The sequence below is a fragment of the Alternaria ethzedia genome, assembly GCF_023757985.1.
Source record: "Alternaria ethzedia strain BMP 0044 chromosome Unknown scaffold_17, whole genome shotgun sequence".
In the NCBI taxonomy this organism is placed as follows: domain Eukaryota; kingdom Fungi; phylum Ascomycota; class Dothideomycetes; order Pleosporales; family Pleosporaceae; genus Alternaria; species Alternaria ethzedia.
In genome coordinates, this window is record NW_026056210.1 from 457,985 (window position 1) to 475,981 (window position 17,997).

The 17,997-nt window shown below is 53.9% G+C and overlaps 3 protein-coding genes across 3 annotated transcripts; 1 reads left to right on the plus strand and 2 right to left on the minus strand.

The window, feature by feature from the left end:
* Positions 1 to 224: 224 nt before the first annotated feature.
* J4E87_006892 (uncharacterized protein) lies at positions 225 to 2,140 on the minus strand (the record flags this gene model as incomplete). Its single annotated transcript, XM_049378493.1, has 5 exons — positions 225 to 690; positions 739 to 830; positions 880 to 969; positions 1,020 to 1,110; positions 1,164 to 2,140. 5 exons carry the CDS (start codon positions 2,138 to 2,140, stop codon positions 225 to 227), a joined length of 1,716 nt encoding a protein of 571 aa, XP_049231886.1.
* Positions 2,141 to 5,558: 3,418 nt separating this feature from the next.
* J4E87_006893 (uncharacterized protein) lies at positions 5,559 to 7,703 on the minus strand (the record flags this gene model as incomplete). The annotated part of the gene is made up of 2 exons (XM_049378494.1): positions 5,559 to 5,855; positions 5,910 to 7,703. 2 exons carry the CDS (start codon positions 7,701 to 7,703, stop codon positions 5,559 to 5,561), a joined length of 2,091 nt encoding a protein of 696 aa, XP_049231887.1.
* A 1,543-nt stretch (positions 7,704 to 9,246) lies between these two features.
* Positions 9,247 to 17,146, plus strand: J4E87_006894 (uncharacterized protein; the record flags this gene model as incomplete). Its single annotated transcript, XM_049378495.1, has 3 exons — positions 9,247 to 9,250; positions 9,434 to 14,643; positions 14,690 to 17,146. 3 exons carry the CDS (start codon positions 9,247 to 9,249, stop codon positions 17,144 to 17,146), a joined length of 7,671 nt encoding a protein of 2,556 aa, XP_049231888.1.
* Between the last annotated feature and the right edge of the window lie 851 nt (positions 17,147 to 17,997).

The following is a 17,997-nucleotide window of genomic DNA, read 5'->3' on the forward strand; positions in this document are numbered from 1 at the left end:
GGCCCAAGGACGTGAGCATGAAGGTCAGAGCGAGCGACAAGAAAGAACGACAAGAGTATCGTGCTGTAGCGTGTTGATATAGTGCGGCCTTCGTAAAGTATATGATCGGTGCCAAAAGAAGTCTCCAAGAAGATGTGGCTGGAGGATGTTGAAGAAGCGATCATGAAGAATAGTGCGTGCACGACGGGTGTATCGAAGGTCGACGTTCGAAAGGCGGTACACGCTTAGTCGTTGCGGCTGGGTGAAGTAGACTTGTCATCAGCTTTGACGGGAGTGGCGGGGTTGGTCTTGACGTCGAGGCCGTTGTCGGAAACGCCGTCCTCGCTCTTGATGAGTCCACCCTGCGGCATGTAGTATGAGCGGGCAGGGCCGAGGGTAGATGGCACTGGTGGTGACCATGGCTGCCGCTGGCCGCGCATGAACATCTCGAACTCGTTGGCGTGGCCCGCAGGTATCGGGGAGACGGAGAGGTATCGATCAGGCGTGCCTAGCGCCCTAGCCTGAGCAACACCGACCTCGTACTCCGCAGCACGGAAGACACGGCCCGCTGCGGTCTGCTGCTTGAGCATCTTCTGCTCATGAGTATCGGAAAAGCGGATCTGGATGAGATGCTCTTCGCCGCCGGGCTTGGATACAGGGGTGTTGTTGAACTCCTTGATGACCTCGTCGCAGATGTCGCGGGACTCGAAGCTAGAGGTGGTCAGCAACGATCAAAATGGCAACACCACGGTGACTTACCGAGCGAAGCCGACACCCCGACCAGTACCAGAAGAGTCACGAAGGATCCTGCTCGAGCAGACCTTGTGAGGTGCGAAGATGGAGGCGAGTTCCTGCATGCGGTAAGTAGCTTGTCATCAAAGCTGGGGCGAAGCAACATACATGCTCGTTCATGTTCTTTGGAATGTTGGATACGTAAAGATTGGTGTTGCACTCGTCGGCGAACTTCTTGAGCTTGGAGTAGAAGGATTCCTATGAAGAGTCAGTAGAGGCCATCGTGCGTCAGAGTGGCTGCAACATACCCGAGCAAAGCTGACCTCATATCCGAGGTAGTGGAAGCCACGGATGCAGTCTTCAGCGTCTTCGAAGTTGTGGTACTTGATGAAGCCGAAACTGCGAAGCATGATTAGTACATGAGGCGTTGTGGTGGGTAGTGAAGCGCTTACCCCTTGCACAGGTTGGTCTTCAGGTCGATGATGGACTTTGAGCTCTGGATGTCTCCAAAACGCTTGCCCCACAGGTGAAGCATCTCATCGGTGGTCTCGGGAAGCAGACCTCTAATGTAAACGTTGGTCTCGCCAGTCTTGTTCTCCAGGCTACGGTCGAGTGGCTTGTGCGGGGAGCTAGGAGCGGGAATAGCCCGGGGAATGGGGGGCTCCTGGTGCACTAACGCCAGTAGATTGGGAGGCAACGTGGGCATGGTCTGCTGCTTCGGGATGGGCGCCATGACCTGGTAGGGATGGGCCAACTGGGAAGGCGAAGGGGTAGCACTGCTGGAGTAGAGCGCGTTTGGCGAACGGTCCATGATGGCGGTGTTGTTGCCGTAACGATGGTACATACCACCACTGCCGTAAGGCGTGCCTGGGTTGTCGTTCTCGTTGGAGGAGATGGAGTCCCGGCGTGGCGTCATGAGAGATGGCATCTCGGAAGAGGACATGCGAGCAGCCCATGCTGGTGGCATAGCGTTGTTGTCGATGACAGCTTGGCCGTATTGGTAAGCTGCCTGCTGGACGTATGCACCGGTGTGGTTGTACATGTTGGGGGAAGCCGCCATGGCAGTCTGTTGCTGGGCACCAGGCATCATCTGGTACATGGATCCAAGGACCTGCTGGTTGGGAACCCAAAGTCCTTGACCGTTGGAGAGAGGGATGTTGCCGTAGTCGGATGAGCCACCTGACAGAGCGGAGCTAGCAGACTTGGAGGTAGCGGACGAACCATACGAAGCGTGCATGTTGAGAGCTGCCATATTGCCCGTCAGACCTTGCATACCATTATCACCGTGGGGGGACATGGGCAGACCTCGGGGGAGGTATTGGGCGGACCCATGACCTTGGCCGTGCTGGTTGTAGTTGTTGAGCATGTGTTGGCCCTTGTAGCCCGCGTTGGGGGCCGCGTAGTTTTGCTGACGACCGTTGGTAGCCATTGCAGTGAGCTTCGAAGTGACACTGATGAAGACGAGTGAAAAGATCGGCAAGGTATCCGGGACCGAAGCTTGAAGTCGCGAGCAAGAGTACGCAGGCCGAAAGGTACGAGCCTAAGGAGGGTTGCGGCGAAGGGTCTCAACAACGGACGCGACGACAGACTGAGATGCAGAGAGGAACGTTGCTCTGCTCGAAAGATTAACTTTTGTCATTAGAGGAGGCTGGGGTACGGCCTAGCAAATTTGCTCGGTGATCGATGAGTGTGACGAAAGCAGACCTCGCAAGCGATTGCGGGGGAGGAGCTCATTGGATGCGGCGGTGTCCGGGCGGGGAGTGGAGAGAAAAAAATGGGATGATGAAAGGGACTTACTGGGTCGTAGATATCAAACTTTCGCAATGTGCGGGACTGGTAGTGACTCCAAAGCTGCCGAGGCGTCAGTATCGGTGTGCTGCACAAGAGTGATGGACGGCGTCGAGACGGATGACTGACCTGGGAAAAGCTACAAAGAATGTGGCCACTGATGCGTATTGGTGAGAAAAGTGAAGAAGAGTGAAGAAGAGAAGGGGAGGAATGGTGGAATGAGGCAAGCTGTTGTACCCGAAGATGGCGTCTGGGCGTAGCAGCTTGGGGAAAGAGCACTCGCGATGGGACGTCGGTGGAAACCCACAAGCGACGTGAGAAAGGAAGCCCCAATCTGACAGAGGGAAGTCGCGAAGAAGAACCATGACGGCGAACAGAGAGGCTCACCTTCCCAATGACTCCGCCTCGAGGAGAAACAGACGCACTACAACACAGCGCCACCCGAACTCTTGCACTTTGGATACCGTCGCTTCTTTATCTGGAAATTGCCTAGTAATATGATGAAAAAGCTGTTGGAATAGTGATGTCAGATGAGGCTTGCGGGCGAAGCTACGGGGCTTTGGGTTGTCCCCGTCGCCGTGATGGGAAGAGCACTGCACTTATACATCGATTGCAAGCAAGGACGCACATGCTGAATGGATGCACCGAGAGTACGGTATGGCGAACGCTGCAAGCATAACATCCTGCATCAAGTGGTGTACTCGTCGCGCCTCCTCAAGATGCAGCCATACCTTTCTCGGAGCAGTGTGTGTAGCATACAAATGACGAGGCGTTCGTGTGGAGTCTAGCTGCACTTGCTGCAGCCAACTTTTCACCGTGACAACGGCCAATGCAGTTATATCGCCCTTGCAGCAAGGCTGAGCAGTATCTTGGAATGACGTTGAACGACAGACGTCATTGTCTGTTGCTATGTGAACGTCCCAACCGGGGCAGTTGCGATGATTCTGGCGCGCATGCTTCTGTCATGGGGACTCGATCTGTCGTTTCCTCACTTCCACACTTCAACTGGGTACACGCAACGACCCAACTCGAGACATGCGCAGGTCTTGATTGAATACTGTCTGGTCTGCTTTGCGATTAGTAGGGCTACACAGACAGGGGGATACTCTTACAGCGCTTTGCAGCCAGACTTCCACCATGCCATAAAGGACCTTTCGTAACCTGACGGAGCGGCGCGCTGTTGCACACCTGTGACCTGCGCGACGAGCCGGCGCAGTGCAGCCACTGCCGGTTGTAACTCTGTAGATCACGGTTTTGAGATGGATGCGCGATGCTCGAATACCGTTGGGAGTGCGCCTTCATGCGAGACGTCTTTGGTATCTCAACCGGGGGGACTGCACCTTCTTTGGCGAGATCACCGGGGTAAACGATATTTGACCATCTGCAGCGGTAATGCAGACGCAAGGGGCAAGTCCGAAGCCTGTGGCCTGACCCACCTTTCCCAGTAATATGAGCAACGTCACTCTCATACAAGTAAAAGCGCGTTCAGGAAAATCGTGTGTAAGGCGTCCCTCTAAAGATACTCAAATTGGAAAGTGAGATATACATAGAAACTGAGCCAGCCGGTGATTCCAAAGCTAGTGAGAGAAACAATTCCAGCCGGCATCGTGTTTGGACTCGACTCCTCAGATGCTATGCACAGGACCTAATGGCGTGTGGGTGATACGAACTTCACGAATGGGGGTCTGCCCGCTTCCTCGCGTGGTGCGTAGGCGCAAGCGCACTGATTACCGTGTCGCATTTGTTGCGAAGCAGCTATCCGATCGGTTGTCCGGCTCTTGAAGCGGCTGTTGTTGGTCTCGTGGCAGTGCCGACACGGTGAGAGAACATCCGCCAGTGCCTAGAATTACCAGGTGGATGATGCGTCCAGGGTCCATGTTCGGTGGCGCCCTGCTATGCGATGGCTGGCCGATCCCGCTCAGCATGCCTGCCTGTAAGGTCATTTCAGGAGTCGTGCATGCCGTACGCCGGGCAAATATGCACCTCTCTCCCCCCAGGGCTGCACCTCTCACCAAATTCTGTCATTCTGTACTGAGCAGCCTGAGAGATGCTTCGTTGCGATTCTTCCAACGTTACCCAGCTCAACCTCGGACCTGGATTCCGGATTCTCTCGCTACCGTCATCGCAGAGAGGGAGAAACGGGGCGGATCGGCTTTCGTTACAAGCATCCGCGGGGTGACACAAAGAGCAGATGAGGAAGAACGCAGCTTCGTATAAGACTCCCCAGGATCTGCTGCATCTCGCGACACTGCGTTTTCCTCAAGGGTTCGAGCGGATGCCCCGCATGCTGAGGTCGTAGCGGTGAGTGACTGGCTGTGGTCATCCTGCCATGAAGGTTTTCAGCATGCGACGCGCGACCAGGTAAATCCAGAAGATGATACTTAGCCGGAACTGCTGTGCAAACCTTTATCGTACGCATGACGGCAGTGTCTATTATAACGAGACGTGCCTGCACCTCTGAGCAATGAAGGCTTGCCACGCAATGATCCGAGTAGGCGTCCTAGACATTGGGGGCCGCAACTCGAGCTTGTGATGGAGAAGACCCTTCGTCGATTATCGCGGCGCAGTTGATGGGCGGGAACGGCAGATGACGAAACTATTTTGAAGCAGTGTGTATGCATGCGAGGCGTTGATGCTTATAGACGAGGTTTATGGGAGCCATCCCCGCGGCAGGCACCGCGCGCACGTGCATCGACCAATCATGGCCGGACCCTGCCCGTGTGAACTAGCGCACGTTTTGCCTACCACAGCAGCGCACCACAGCATTAGGCTGCGGTCGCTCAACATCTTTCTTGATACATGTCACAATCAGCTGAGTGAGAGGTGAATCAGAAGAGTTTGATATTTATGATTGATCAAATGAGCTGGTCCCACACTGCAGACTATGTAAAATGGTGGTCACATAACTGTACATGTCCATCCAGGCTTCAGATTTAGAGCCAATATACTCCAATGCGAAATGTTTTCGTCAGATCAAACGCCATCGCTCACACCATTCTACCATGAAAATGCATGCTCAAAAAGCTCTTTCTAAAACAATCTCCCCGCTCCTTGACGCATCATGACCAGACGTCTTCTTGGTACTGATTCGACGCCCTCATGGCCTTGACAATCTCCTCACCCTTTGTCTCCGGCACGTTCCTGTACTTGGAGATGATTTTGCCGAGAAGCGTGTTTACCTCGCGGGCCATATGCGCGGCGTCACCGCAGACGTAGAAGTAGGCCTTCTGCTCGAGCAGCTTATTGACTTCTTCGCCGGCCTCTTCAAGTTTGTTCTGTACATAGACCTTCTTGGGACCGTCTCGCGAGAAAGCAGTGTGCATCTCGAACTTGTCGCCCATGTCTGCTTGGTATTGCTGCAGATTGTGTTAGCCCGGAATGAGTGGTTGACATGGCATCATGAGACTTACCTTCCATTCATCGGCATACATGAAGTCCTCTGATTGCTTTCGGCACCCGAAGAACAGAATGGTCTTTCCGACATTCTGACCAGCCTTTGCCTGTGCAGCTCTTTCTTGAACGAAACCACGGAAGGGTGCGACACCAGTACCGGGTCCGACCATGATGATAGGCTTGGAAGGATCTGAAGGAAGCTTGAAGTTGGAGTGGCGGACGTGAACCGGGACGTGAATACCGTCATACTTGTTGCGAGGGCCGGTGATGGTGTAGTTCAGGCCGTGAGGATCCGGGTTGGGGTCGCCGTGTTGCTTCTGCTTCAAGGCCAAGAGGTAGTTGGTGGTGACGCCTTTCAAAGCGTATGGTGCGCCGGGCTTCTCGATGGACTCAACAATAGCAGTGATGGAGATCTTGTCTTTCTGGACCAGAGACGACGAGGAGATGGAGTAGTAACGAGGTTGGATCTTGACCATGGTTTCGAACAGGAATGAGAATGGGATCTTGTCCCATGTGGCGCCCTTTCCGGTGATCTCGAGCAGCTGGCCAAGGTTGAGGTTGCGGTCGGTAACCTGCTCCCTGAAGTAGTCCTTGTCGCTACCGAGTTTCACGATCTCAGCCTTGATCTCGTCGTTTGGCGCAAACTGTGCAATGACAGAGACAAGTTGACGCGACACGGCGGCGTTGATCTCAATGTGGAAGCGGACGGCGGCATCGTACGTAGTTGGCGACGGGAATGGAACTTTGGCGGTGGGGTCGAGACCTCTGACTGAAATAACCGTGTGGCGCTTGTCTTCCTTGCCGAGAACCTTGAACAGCCTATCGACTTCCCTGCCGGCGTTGTTGGGCCAGATGGCGATGTGATCACCGGTGGTGTATGACAGATTGGATCCAGCGATGCTGATTTCCATGTGTAGGCAGTTTCGGTTGTCGGAGTTGAAGAGTTCGGCAGATTCGACGATGGGGGCGATAAAGGGGTTGTTGGCGTTGAAAGGACCCTTTTGGTTGCCCTCAAGGTGGTTCTTGTTGGGCTCGCCGAGGTAAACGGTGTCATCTTCGGGAGATAGCTCTGGCTTCTCATTGACTTCGAAAACGGGCTCGTACATGGCTTCGCGCTCCTCCAGACCCATCTTCTCGGCAACAGCAGTCCACATGGGCTCCTTCCAGGCGAGGAAATCCTCTTCCATGGTGCCAGCGCCATCGTCGCCCTCACCAGCAGCACCCAGTCTGGTGGCACCGAGCCTCGTCAAGTACTTGTCGACGTTGCGGACCATGGAGTTGTAGTGTTCGTATGTGTTGTTACCGAGACCGAATGCGACGTAGTTGAGCTTGTTGAGGGGCTTGTCGTCGATGCTGCCACCCTCCGAGAAGCTGACATCTTCAGAACCGATAAACTCGTAGAACTCGACGGCGTTATCGGTGGGCTCGCCCTCGCCGTAGGTGGCCAGTACGAATACGGCGAGCTTGTCTTCGGGAAAGGTGTCGAGGTTCTCGAAATCGTACTCCTCCAGATCTGCCACCATGGTCTTGAGGCCGAATCGCGAATGGCCCTCCTTGGAGATGCGGGAGGCATAGTCCTCTGCCGTGCCCGTCTGGCTACCGTAGAAGACGACGCAGTTCTTGTCCGTCTCGTCCATCTTCTCTATTATGTTGCGCGACTTGCCAGCCTTTGCAGCGCCATTGGCCGTGGCCATGGAGCTGCCGTAGGGGTCTCCATAGACGCCCCAGTAGGTGCCTTTGGTGAAGTAGGCTACTGTGCCGACCAGGAGGGCGGCCAGCACGATAAGGTCCAAGGTGTCGAGTTGTGCCATGGTGCTGAGAGGGGCGTTAGCAGAGTCGGCGGGAGAATGAGGGGCTGACTGACATGGACACGGTAGAAAGTTGCCGTCCGGAAGGGGATTGGAAACGACACGGTAATATTTGTATGCGGCTTCGCAACGGAGGATCGGAATGGCAAGTGGCCGTGCGTCTCAACTCAATCTTATCAAGATCTGGCCACGGAGCCGCAAGCAGGCTGTTGAGACAGCACACCAAACGATAATCTCGCCTTTAGACTCTACACATCTCTGACCGCTTCCTCGACACGGGTAAAGTGGCCAAAAGTGGTGCCGTCACTGACTGGCAGACGCCCATCGGAAGCCGAAGCGTTCCGCAGCCATTCCGCTGGGGCAGCTCAGAAACAACGGCGGGCCTCAGGTGAGACCCTGACTTTCCCGACCCTCGCGGCCTTTCCGCCATGGCTACCAAGAACCCCGCCAGCACTTCGGTACCTTTGTGGGGCACACTGCGGCCACACATACGACGACCTCGTGCGAATCACGGCAGATGGAGGCATCGAATCTACAGAGGAGCAGCGTCAAGCCGGCGGTAAGAAAGATGCAGCATGCACGCGACAGTCGTGCAAGGCTAGGCGATGATAGAGACAGTAAGCATGTGATGGCCAACTCCAGGGCAGGAAATTTTCCCGCCCTGACAATAGATTCACAGTTCGCTTTAAAGTAGAGTTTTCGCGTATGATTGCGCAAAGATGACGAGGCGTCTTGCCCAGTGCTCAAAGGCAGCCAGCCGTCTTCCTGGGTGTTCCTGGTATCATCTCATGGATGCTTCACGCACCAAGACCGTAGACTAAGCGAAGCCTGGAAGTGCATATATATGCGCAGCCAGAGCAGGTGCAGGTGGCAGTATCGACTGAGGTAAAGAGGCGCCTATCCCGATGCAGATATCTAAGTCTTGTCATCACTGCGCGTTTAAGATGTCGCAACTCCCACGTCTACAGTCTTGCATCTCCAGCCTTACTGCACGTGTGTCATAATGAGTCAGCCTACTATTCTCATGTACGAATAGACATGTGCATGGTGAACGACAAATCACAGATGGAGAAGCATCGCGTACGGCAGTTACCAATACTCTTCCTTCCGATCAAGGTCAGCTGAGCACTACCTAGGTATCTAGGATAGAAGCGCCCGTTATCAGGTACCTCTCAGTAACTGCCTAGGAGGCATACTGACACGGGAGGAACCCCTCACCTACGTATGAGGCTCTCGAGGCCTATCGATAGCTTGCCATGCCCAGCTCCCAGAAAGGCAGACCACGTGGGACTGAATAATCTCCAGGCTCGGATCGATCTCCAGAGCCGTGTTGATGCCGGGCGCCATGGATGATCGTTGCCTCGAATCAGGCTAGACGGCGGCTAGTCAGGCACAGGGCACCGCTACGTACCCATTTCATCCACCTCGAGACATCCATGACAGCCGTCGCGACCCTTTAACGGCGCCCTCTACGTCTTGAGCCTTGGAAGATAGGCTGCAGTATTCTCCGCGCGCCACGGAAGATGCTGCACGCGAAGCCTGCGGCATGTGTGAGTAGCATTTCCCTAGCCCCAGGCCCGTCGTCATCCAGCTGTGAAACGCACTCCCCACGCGGCCTGGAGTTTGACAGTGCCGGCTCTTCAGGTGCCATGGCGACAAAGCCTTATCTTGACGTCGACGCTTCTCCGCGCTGCCTCAGAACTGTGCTGACCCCTGTGCCTTGCCCAATGCAGCTGCTTTCCCTCTCCTGCAAGCTCGACCAGCTGCTGGGAATGTGTCGCACCATATAGAGCACCCCTCGTCGGCCTCGCGTGAGCCCAGCCAGACCCGCGGGCGTGCGCTGACTGCCTCGTCACGAACCATCGCCTCGCGCTCCCAGACTCCGGCCGTCAAGGCTGCCAGCAGCAATTCGAGCCCCGACCGCACCCTAACGACGCTCGAGCGCAAGCCCTCGGGCTCGTACGCCCACAACCGCAACACGTCCATCGTCCACGGCATCCAGCACTCGCGCAACACCAGCTTCGTCAACTCCCCCGCCACCAGCCCGCTGAGCCCCCAGATCATCGCCGCCGCCGCCGGGGCAACCCTCGATGGAGCCCTCATGTCGCAGGAATCAATAGCCGACGCCTTCGCCGCCAACGGCATGCAGCCTGGCGCAGGCACGGGGAACGTCTATGCCGGCGCGGGGCCCCAGGCGGCGTCCAGCGATGGAAGCATTTCTCACCGCAAGCCTGAGCGGGCGCCGAGTGCCAGATCCGTGCGAAAGGGCCACAATCACCATCGCTCCCAGTCGCGCCACCCGCCGCATCCTCACGAACTCAAGACGGTTGGCGAATATGCCCTGCACCACCTCTTCAACGCCTTCATCAGCCAGGCCGAGCAGAAGATCAACCAGTGCATGACGGAGAGAGGCCAGCCTGAGGCCCGGGTAGAGGGTGTCTGTGGACCTGGTGTAGACCCTACCTTCGACCAGCTCATCGCGGCCCTGGGGCATATCGCGCGACATAAGCCAAAGCCGCTCATAGATACCATCATGCTATGGCGGAAGGCCAAGAGCGAGGAGGCGTCCAAACAGCGCACTCACTTACTCACAGCCCGACAAGCCAACCCAGGGCTTCAACTCCATCCTGCGCTATCTCGACGTAATACTGAACCGGTCCAACAACTGGATAATCAATCCGCAGCCTCTGTAGCATCTGGCCCCGACCACATCGTCGCTCTGCAGCAGACTGTCACACAAGCGGAACAGCGCTCGACTGTCTCAACCTACATCCTTTGCCGCGTCCTGATCGAGATCATGACCCAAACCGACCTCCATAACTTGACTTTTGAGATGGCCGACCGTCTTCTTGGTCTTTTCTACGGCCAGCTCAGCACCGTGGACCCTGACCTCGTGGACATATCCCCTCTCAACCTCGCCAATTGGACCATCTACAGTCAACTGCTCGGTGTGCTGAGTGGCCTCATTTTTGAGCAAGTGCAAGACAAGTTCATCACCGACCTGAAGATCGTCGATGGTCACTTGGCCATCAAGAATCAGTACAACCGAGACCATGAAGCCAAGGGCGCCTTGCTCATTCGCGCTCTAAGGCACCTACAAGTGAAGTCATATCCTGAAGACACCTGGGACCGGACATGTGATTTCATGCTTTCCATGGCAAAGCTTTTCACCAGTGCCCACGGCCAGCCGGTTAAATATGCGTACTGCCAAGTCCTAAGGGAACTCTTATTACGTATCACCTCTAAAGCGACCATTGAACTCAACGCTCCTAGATGGAAGACTGTGATCGACATGATGAAGCAGCGCGCTGCCATACTGCTGGGCAAGCCGAAACACTGGCACGAAGCCTTCCCACTCATGGCCGCCATTCTATGTGCTTCTCCGACCGAAACCTTTCTCTCGCAATGGCTTGCGCTCGCCTTGTCTACTCAGCCACGACTCAAAGAGCGCGCAACCAGAGCCATCGCCCTTCGAGGCATTTGTCGGCTAGTGTGGACTTACATATACAGGCGGGGAACCGAAGCACCAAATGTCGCTGTTCGCCGGTTGGAAGAAATCATACGAATGGTGTTCCAACCCGGAAGGCGATCGTACCTATCAACTGAACCAGCCATCGCTGAGCCATTGATACAACTGACACGCATTATCGGCTACAAGTACCAAGACCTTTGCTTCAAGACCATCATCTTTCCCCTGCTCAACTCCGACATGTTCTTGTCGGGCCGAGAATTGCGCGTCGAAAACCTAGAGCCTGACCGTATGGTCATTGGTATCCGCTCGTTTCTGGCCATCATGGCTGATCTCGAAAACACGGAGCAGCCGCCTTTTCCACTTACGTTCGACTACGATCCAAACGCGGTATCGAACGAGCTCCCGGCTCTTCCTTCTAGTCCGCGGCCTTCACAGCCTCTACCCATAAAGTCAAGTCTTCTCAAGGAAGAGCGTCTGTCGCGTCCTGTGAACTTCGCCGGTTTCGCCGAAGTGGCCAAGGAGTACTATATCCGCTTCTGTAAGATCTTGGGGGAGATCACCATCATCTGCGACAACGCATTCGGAGGCCAGGCCGTACTCGACGAGAAATTCTCTTCGCAAACACCAAAGACCCCTATGGCGGCGGCCTTCAGTTTCGCTCCTCGTGAAGATTACATGACCACCACAGATCCGCGGCAAGGGTTTTATGACCTCTTGCATGTCGCTGTTCAGGCTTTACCCCGCTGTCTGTCTCCACATATACCATTCAATTCACTGGTAAACCTGTTGTGCACCGGGACAGCCCACGTACAGGGGAACATCGCTGTGTCATCCGCTCAATCACTCAAATCTATAGCCCGACAATCACATGCACAGCAAGTCACGATTGGCTTTGCACGGTTCATCTTTAATTTCGACGACCGTTATGCCACTATGTCTGATGGTGGCATGCTTGGGGCTGGGCACATCGAGAACACCTTGAAACTCTACGTGGAGCTACTAGAGATATGGATTGAAGAGATCAAGCGCAAGACACGTAAAGCAGCATTGGATACGCCAGATGACGGTTCTGGTAATCGCGCGGCTCTTCTTGATCTGTCTTCAGTGTGGGCGCACGTTGACGAAGTTGAGTCCCATGGTCTCTTCTTCCTATGCTCGCCTTCACGTCGCGTCCGCTCGTACGCTGTCACTGTGCTACGCCTCATAACTGAATTTGACACGGCTCTGGGAGGCTCCAATACACGTGTTATCCGGGTAATGGAGGGCAGCCCCCAGAGAGTTCTCGACATTAGCGATGAAAAGTTGTCGTTGGCTGAGCGCAGTCGATTGCAACGCGGCATGCGTAAGAGCAATGTGCAGAGTACCCTTGTTGAGCTTTGTGGTAGCGACGTGCCGTACGACGCTACCCTGTGGTTCAAGATCTTCCCCAATCTGGTTCGAATCAGCTTTGAGGTTTGTCCTTTCGCCGTGACTCTCACTCGTGACATAGTCTGTGCGAGACTTGCACAGATGTATCGCACTCTATCATCCTTAGCCGAGGGTCAGCGCTCTACGCCGTATTCACCCTTCGAGCCCGGGAGTAGCAAGCTCAGTGGCCGCCTCGCTTCCACATCACCAGAAGTCGTTATCGAACAGTGGAAGTTGTACCTCATATTCGCCTTCACGACATTGACAAGTCTCGGTCCGACGGCCACATCAGCCACGCAAGGAAATCACTCGCGTAAAAGCTCAAAATCTTCACAAATTAGCACGAACAAGCAACATACTGCTACCGAGTTGTTTTCCAAAGTCCTTCCGTTCCTGTCAGTGGACAATGTCGCCATTCGGGATGCTGCGGTCATCGGCCTCGGTTCCGTCAACCTCAACCTCTATCGTACACTGCTCGAATCGCTTCAAGGGATCGTGGCTGCTTGCGCTGAGGAGGCGAAGATGCGCTTGGGAAATCACAACCGGACGATCAGCAGTCCTCGCCCAATCAACTATCGAACTGACCATCTTCGGACTGAGATTACACACGTCTACAAGCTGACCTCTCAGCAATTTCTCAAGCTCCCTGAGGCTCACAATGACGAATGGATAATCAACAATCTCATGAACTACACCAAGGATCTGAGAATATTCCTGAGTGATACGGAGGTCCAACTCGAAGCGCGCTATCAGAAGCTACGTACGCACTATTGTGGACTGGTGGAGGTTTTGTTTGAGGGCATCAACAAAACCAGTGATCCTTTGCATTGGATGCCTTTCCAAGCCCGGAAAGCTGCATTCACATTGATGGAAGAGTGGTGCGGCTATGCGGCAAACCAGTCTCAGATCCGCCAGCGTGAAGAACAGATGCGCCGTTCCATGCTTGATCGAGAGGTAGATAAAAACAACAAAGGCAACGCGACTGCGGCTCTTGAGATCGAAAAACGCGATCTTCGAACCGCAGCGCTGAGTGCCATGGCGGCGTTGTGTGGCGGGCCTGTTAGTATTACCACTGACAGCAAAGTCCTGCTTCAGTTCGATGTTATACGCATGCTCTCGTGGATCCAGAGCATCTTCGAAACCCCGAGCGATCGGACACACGCGATTGGTCGCCGAGCACTCACCAACCTTATACTGCACAACCGCGAGCATCCATACTTGCTGGACAAGGCAATCGAAATGTGCTACCTCGCAGTTTCTGGCAAAGCGTTGGAAAGCTACTTTGAAGTTGTCACACAAGTCCTCACACAACATGAGGACTACACGTTGCCATTCTGGAAAGTACTCAGCGCTGGTCTTTATACGCTTGGACACGAGAACAGCGAGATACGCACCAAATCAACGCGATTGCTCCGAACGCTTGAAGCTCGCGAGGGCAAGAACTCGAAGTTGCAAGATCTAGATATCAGCATTTCTGACAAGACTGTTGCTGTCTACAAGCTGGCGCAATTCGAGACGTCACGGAGGCTCGCTAAGCAGCATGCTGAACTCGCCTTCCTGGTCTTCTCGCAATTTTCCTACTACTTCAAAGATCTCAAGCCTGACCACAAACGCAACATGGTTGCCGCTATGCTTCCTTGGGTGCAATCCGTCGAACTCCAAGTAAATCCGGATGGAGGACCGACTGCTAATTCTTACATGCTGCTTGTCAACCTCTTTGAGATCACTTACAAGGCCGGCAACGTACTACACAATGAGATTCAGGCGCTCTGGCAAGCGCTAGCAACGGGGCCGTACGGTGGAAATGTTCAGTTAATCTTGAACTTCATCATCAACCTTTGCCTAGACAAACGGGAACAAAACTACGTCGACTACTCCAAGCAGATCGTAGTCCATCTATCGAGTACCCCTGCAGGGCTGAAGGTGGTCGAATTCTTGCTCCTACAAATCAACCCGCGGTCCATGGTAAGCGAAAAGCGCGAGCCTATGCCACCACCACCAGACGCCGTCAATCTACCATACTTGGCCGATCTCACTCAGGTCCTACCAAGTAGCAACAAGCAGGTAAGCATAAAGTAAAACTTGGAATGAACTGCGCTAATTCTCATAGTCCGGCTTCGCTCTGGGACAAGTTTGCCTCATCCTGTTGGTTGATCTTATGGTATCTCCAGTTGAGGTAGCCAAAGAGCACATTCCTTTGCTTCTACAGGTGGTCTTGGTTCTTTGGGATCACTATACTTCTGTAGTTCAGGACCAGTCTCGCGAGATGCTTGTGCATCTAATCCACGAGCTAGTCATCTCCAAGATTGAAGACGATACGCCAGGCATCAACAAAAGATCGATCGAAGATTTCATTGAAGGTATTCGACAACATGACGCCAAAGTGGTATGGAGTTACGATGACAAGAATGGCAAAGACGTTGCAGATTCAACGTTCAAGGTTCCCGAGCCGATGGAGTATGTTGCTGGCGAGGTCATGAGATTCTTTTCATTCGCGTACCCTGGGCTTCGAGAAGCTTGGGGGCGAGTCGCACTGAATTGGGCCACGTCGTGTCCGGTCCGACATATTGCATGTCGATCATTCCAGCTCTTCCGCTGCATCTTGAGCTCGCTCGATCAGCAGATGCTTTCCGACATGCTTGCAAGACTTTCCAATACCATATCAGACGAGGAGAGCGATATACAGACATTCTCTATGGAAATACTTACGACGTTACGAACGATCATCGAAGCACTAGCACCGGACGACCTCATACAGTACCCTCAATTGTTCTGGACCACTTGCGCATGCTTGGATACCATACACGAAGGCGAATTCATGGAGAGCCTGCTGATGCTAGACAAGTTCCTCGACAAGCTTGATCTGGGCGACGAAGAGGTGCTGGCAATCCTGGAAGAAAGTTGCCCGGATAAATGGGAAGGCAAGTTCGAAGGCCTTGCTCAACTGACGTACAAGGGTATCCGGTCGAGCACATGTCTGGACCGATCTTTACGAATCCTGGAGAGATTGGTGGTCCTACCTTCCAGCCGCATCGTGGGCGATGATAGCCGACTAATGTACGCCATCCTCGCGAATCTGCCAAGATTCCTACGCTCGTTCGACTCTACAGCAAAAGATTCTAGTGTTCGAGCCACCGCCGAAGTGCTTGCAAAGGTTGCCGATCAGCACTACCAATGCACATCGCTGTCCGAAGCGTTGACAGCCTTCGCAATGAAGAGGTATCGTCAAGAGAAGGATTTTCTCGCGCAGACAATGTCCGCTATCCGCTCAACATTCTTCCCAGAACATGAGTTCGGCAGCCTCGTGTTCCTGCTCGGTCTCTTGATGAATAACATCGATTGGATGAAGATCAACACAATGGAAGTCCTCTGCGTCCTGTTACCCGAGATCGATATGCGCAAGCCGGAGATGGCCTCCAAAGGATCCGATCTTTTCTCGCCTCTTCTACGACTACTACAGAGTGCGTATTGCCCTCAAGCTCTGAGGGTTCTGGACTTCGTCATCAATCTCAACATGACTAGTACTCTTACGCCGTTCGACAAGCAGCATATTCGAATGAGTATGGCAGGTTCTCACTCCACCAGAGGGTACAAGAAACAGTTCGAGAAAACGCAGTCATTGTACGGTATCCCTGAAGAAAGCGGCTGGTCAATTCCGATCCCCGCCCTGCACTCGCAGTTGACGAGGGCCAACGTCCACGCTGTCTTCTACACCTGCGGAAATTTCGGTGAGATGAATGTGCCAGACACCGAGACACCCAAAGTAGAATTCCGCCAAGAAGAATTCCCGTTCAGCCCGTTATCCGACTACCACCGAACAGCGACCATGACTTCAGAAGATACTCGGGGCGACAGTCACATTGGTGAACTGGTCATGAAACTAGACAGCTTGGACGACTTCTTTGAGGATGATGATGACGCCGAGACGTTGACAGACCTACCAAACTTCTCGTCCTCGGGGCGTTACGCGAATGGATCGTTTGCTCACGATATGCGTGAGAATCTATACGATCAGCAAACGGCGCCTATCCTGCACAAATCTCTTACGCGGAACGCATCCGTTACATCATTTCAGTCGGGGTTCATCTCTGATGTCAAGCTCTCCCCGGCTAGGGACCCTGGTGTCATGACCCCGGGCGCTTTCAGCTCCTTTGCCAACTCTTCTTCGAGTACCTTACCCCCAACAAGCCACCCCCGCCCTAATTTACATGCCCGATCAGTGACGTCGCCATCTGCTCCAAACCAACCACAGCGCATTTCACCTTCACTCTCGTCCACCACTCTTGACGAACAAAACGAGCCGTTCTCCGACGACGAGTACTCGGCTGGTCGTTCGAACAGCACAGACAAAGCCGGGACCTTTAGTCTGGAGAACATCATCAAACCTGTCGCTCACGATACGCGAAGTCGCTTTAGGAGCGGCATGAGGCGACTGACTGGCGGCGGTGGGGACAACAAGGAAGGGGCCAAGACAAGAGATGCGATCAAATTGGCACTACAAAAGAGTCCCCAGGTGCCAAAAGTACCCGACATTTACCTCGTGAATCCCAAGAGCGCGGATCTGTAGGATGACCAGAAGAAGCGAAGAGTACATAAGATAGGTGCTCGAGAATACGAGTGCCAAGTATATACATGGGGTAATGTGTTTATTTGTACAAAGAGAAGGACGAAATGACCGGATACCAAGGCGTAATACTGGGATGGTGCTTTCGTACGAGGAAAGGATGATTTATTGCATGTGTGGGTGACGTCCAAAAGATACCAAACGCTCTTTTCCTTTTAGCTATTTTCAGCTCGCGAGATACCATAGTACCAACAATACGATTAGAATGCTCATGTACCATCCGCGTCCATTGTTCACTAATCACAGCATCCTGCGTCATCAATCAACATGCTTCCTAGCGTATGCTTATGGCCGCCTCGTAACCCGGTGGTGAAACATCGATGTCGAGTTCGCCGCTCTCAAGTCTATGCTCAATCGCTTCACACCTTCGACTGCACTTTAGCCAGCCTGTTGTCGGAACAGGCAAGCCGTGATCTCGATACCAGGTCCTTTCTACCGCCGTCATCCAATGTATCGGCGCTCCATTGTTGATGAATTCCTTCTGCTTCTCTCGGTCTACATCTTCTCTAAGTTCACCTACAAATAGAGGCGCAATACTACGCACTCCTGTGGGTGCATAACTTGGTACTACGGCTATCGTGGCGCTGAGTGAGGATAGTACTGTGGAAGCGATATGTGCGAACATGCTCTCTTTGGGCTCAGTAGACGGAGTTGAGGTAATAGAGGTGGGCAAGACGGGCATGGACTGCCATTCTGGGTGGTCACGTAGGACTTGGGCAAATGATGATGTGGTTAGCCAGCCACGTTCCTGGTAGCAGAGCGCGATGGAGGGGTGCGTTGTGCGGATTACGACC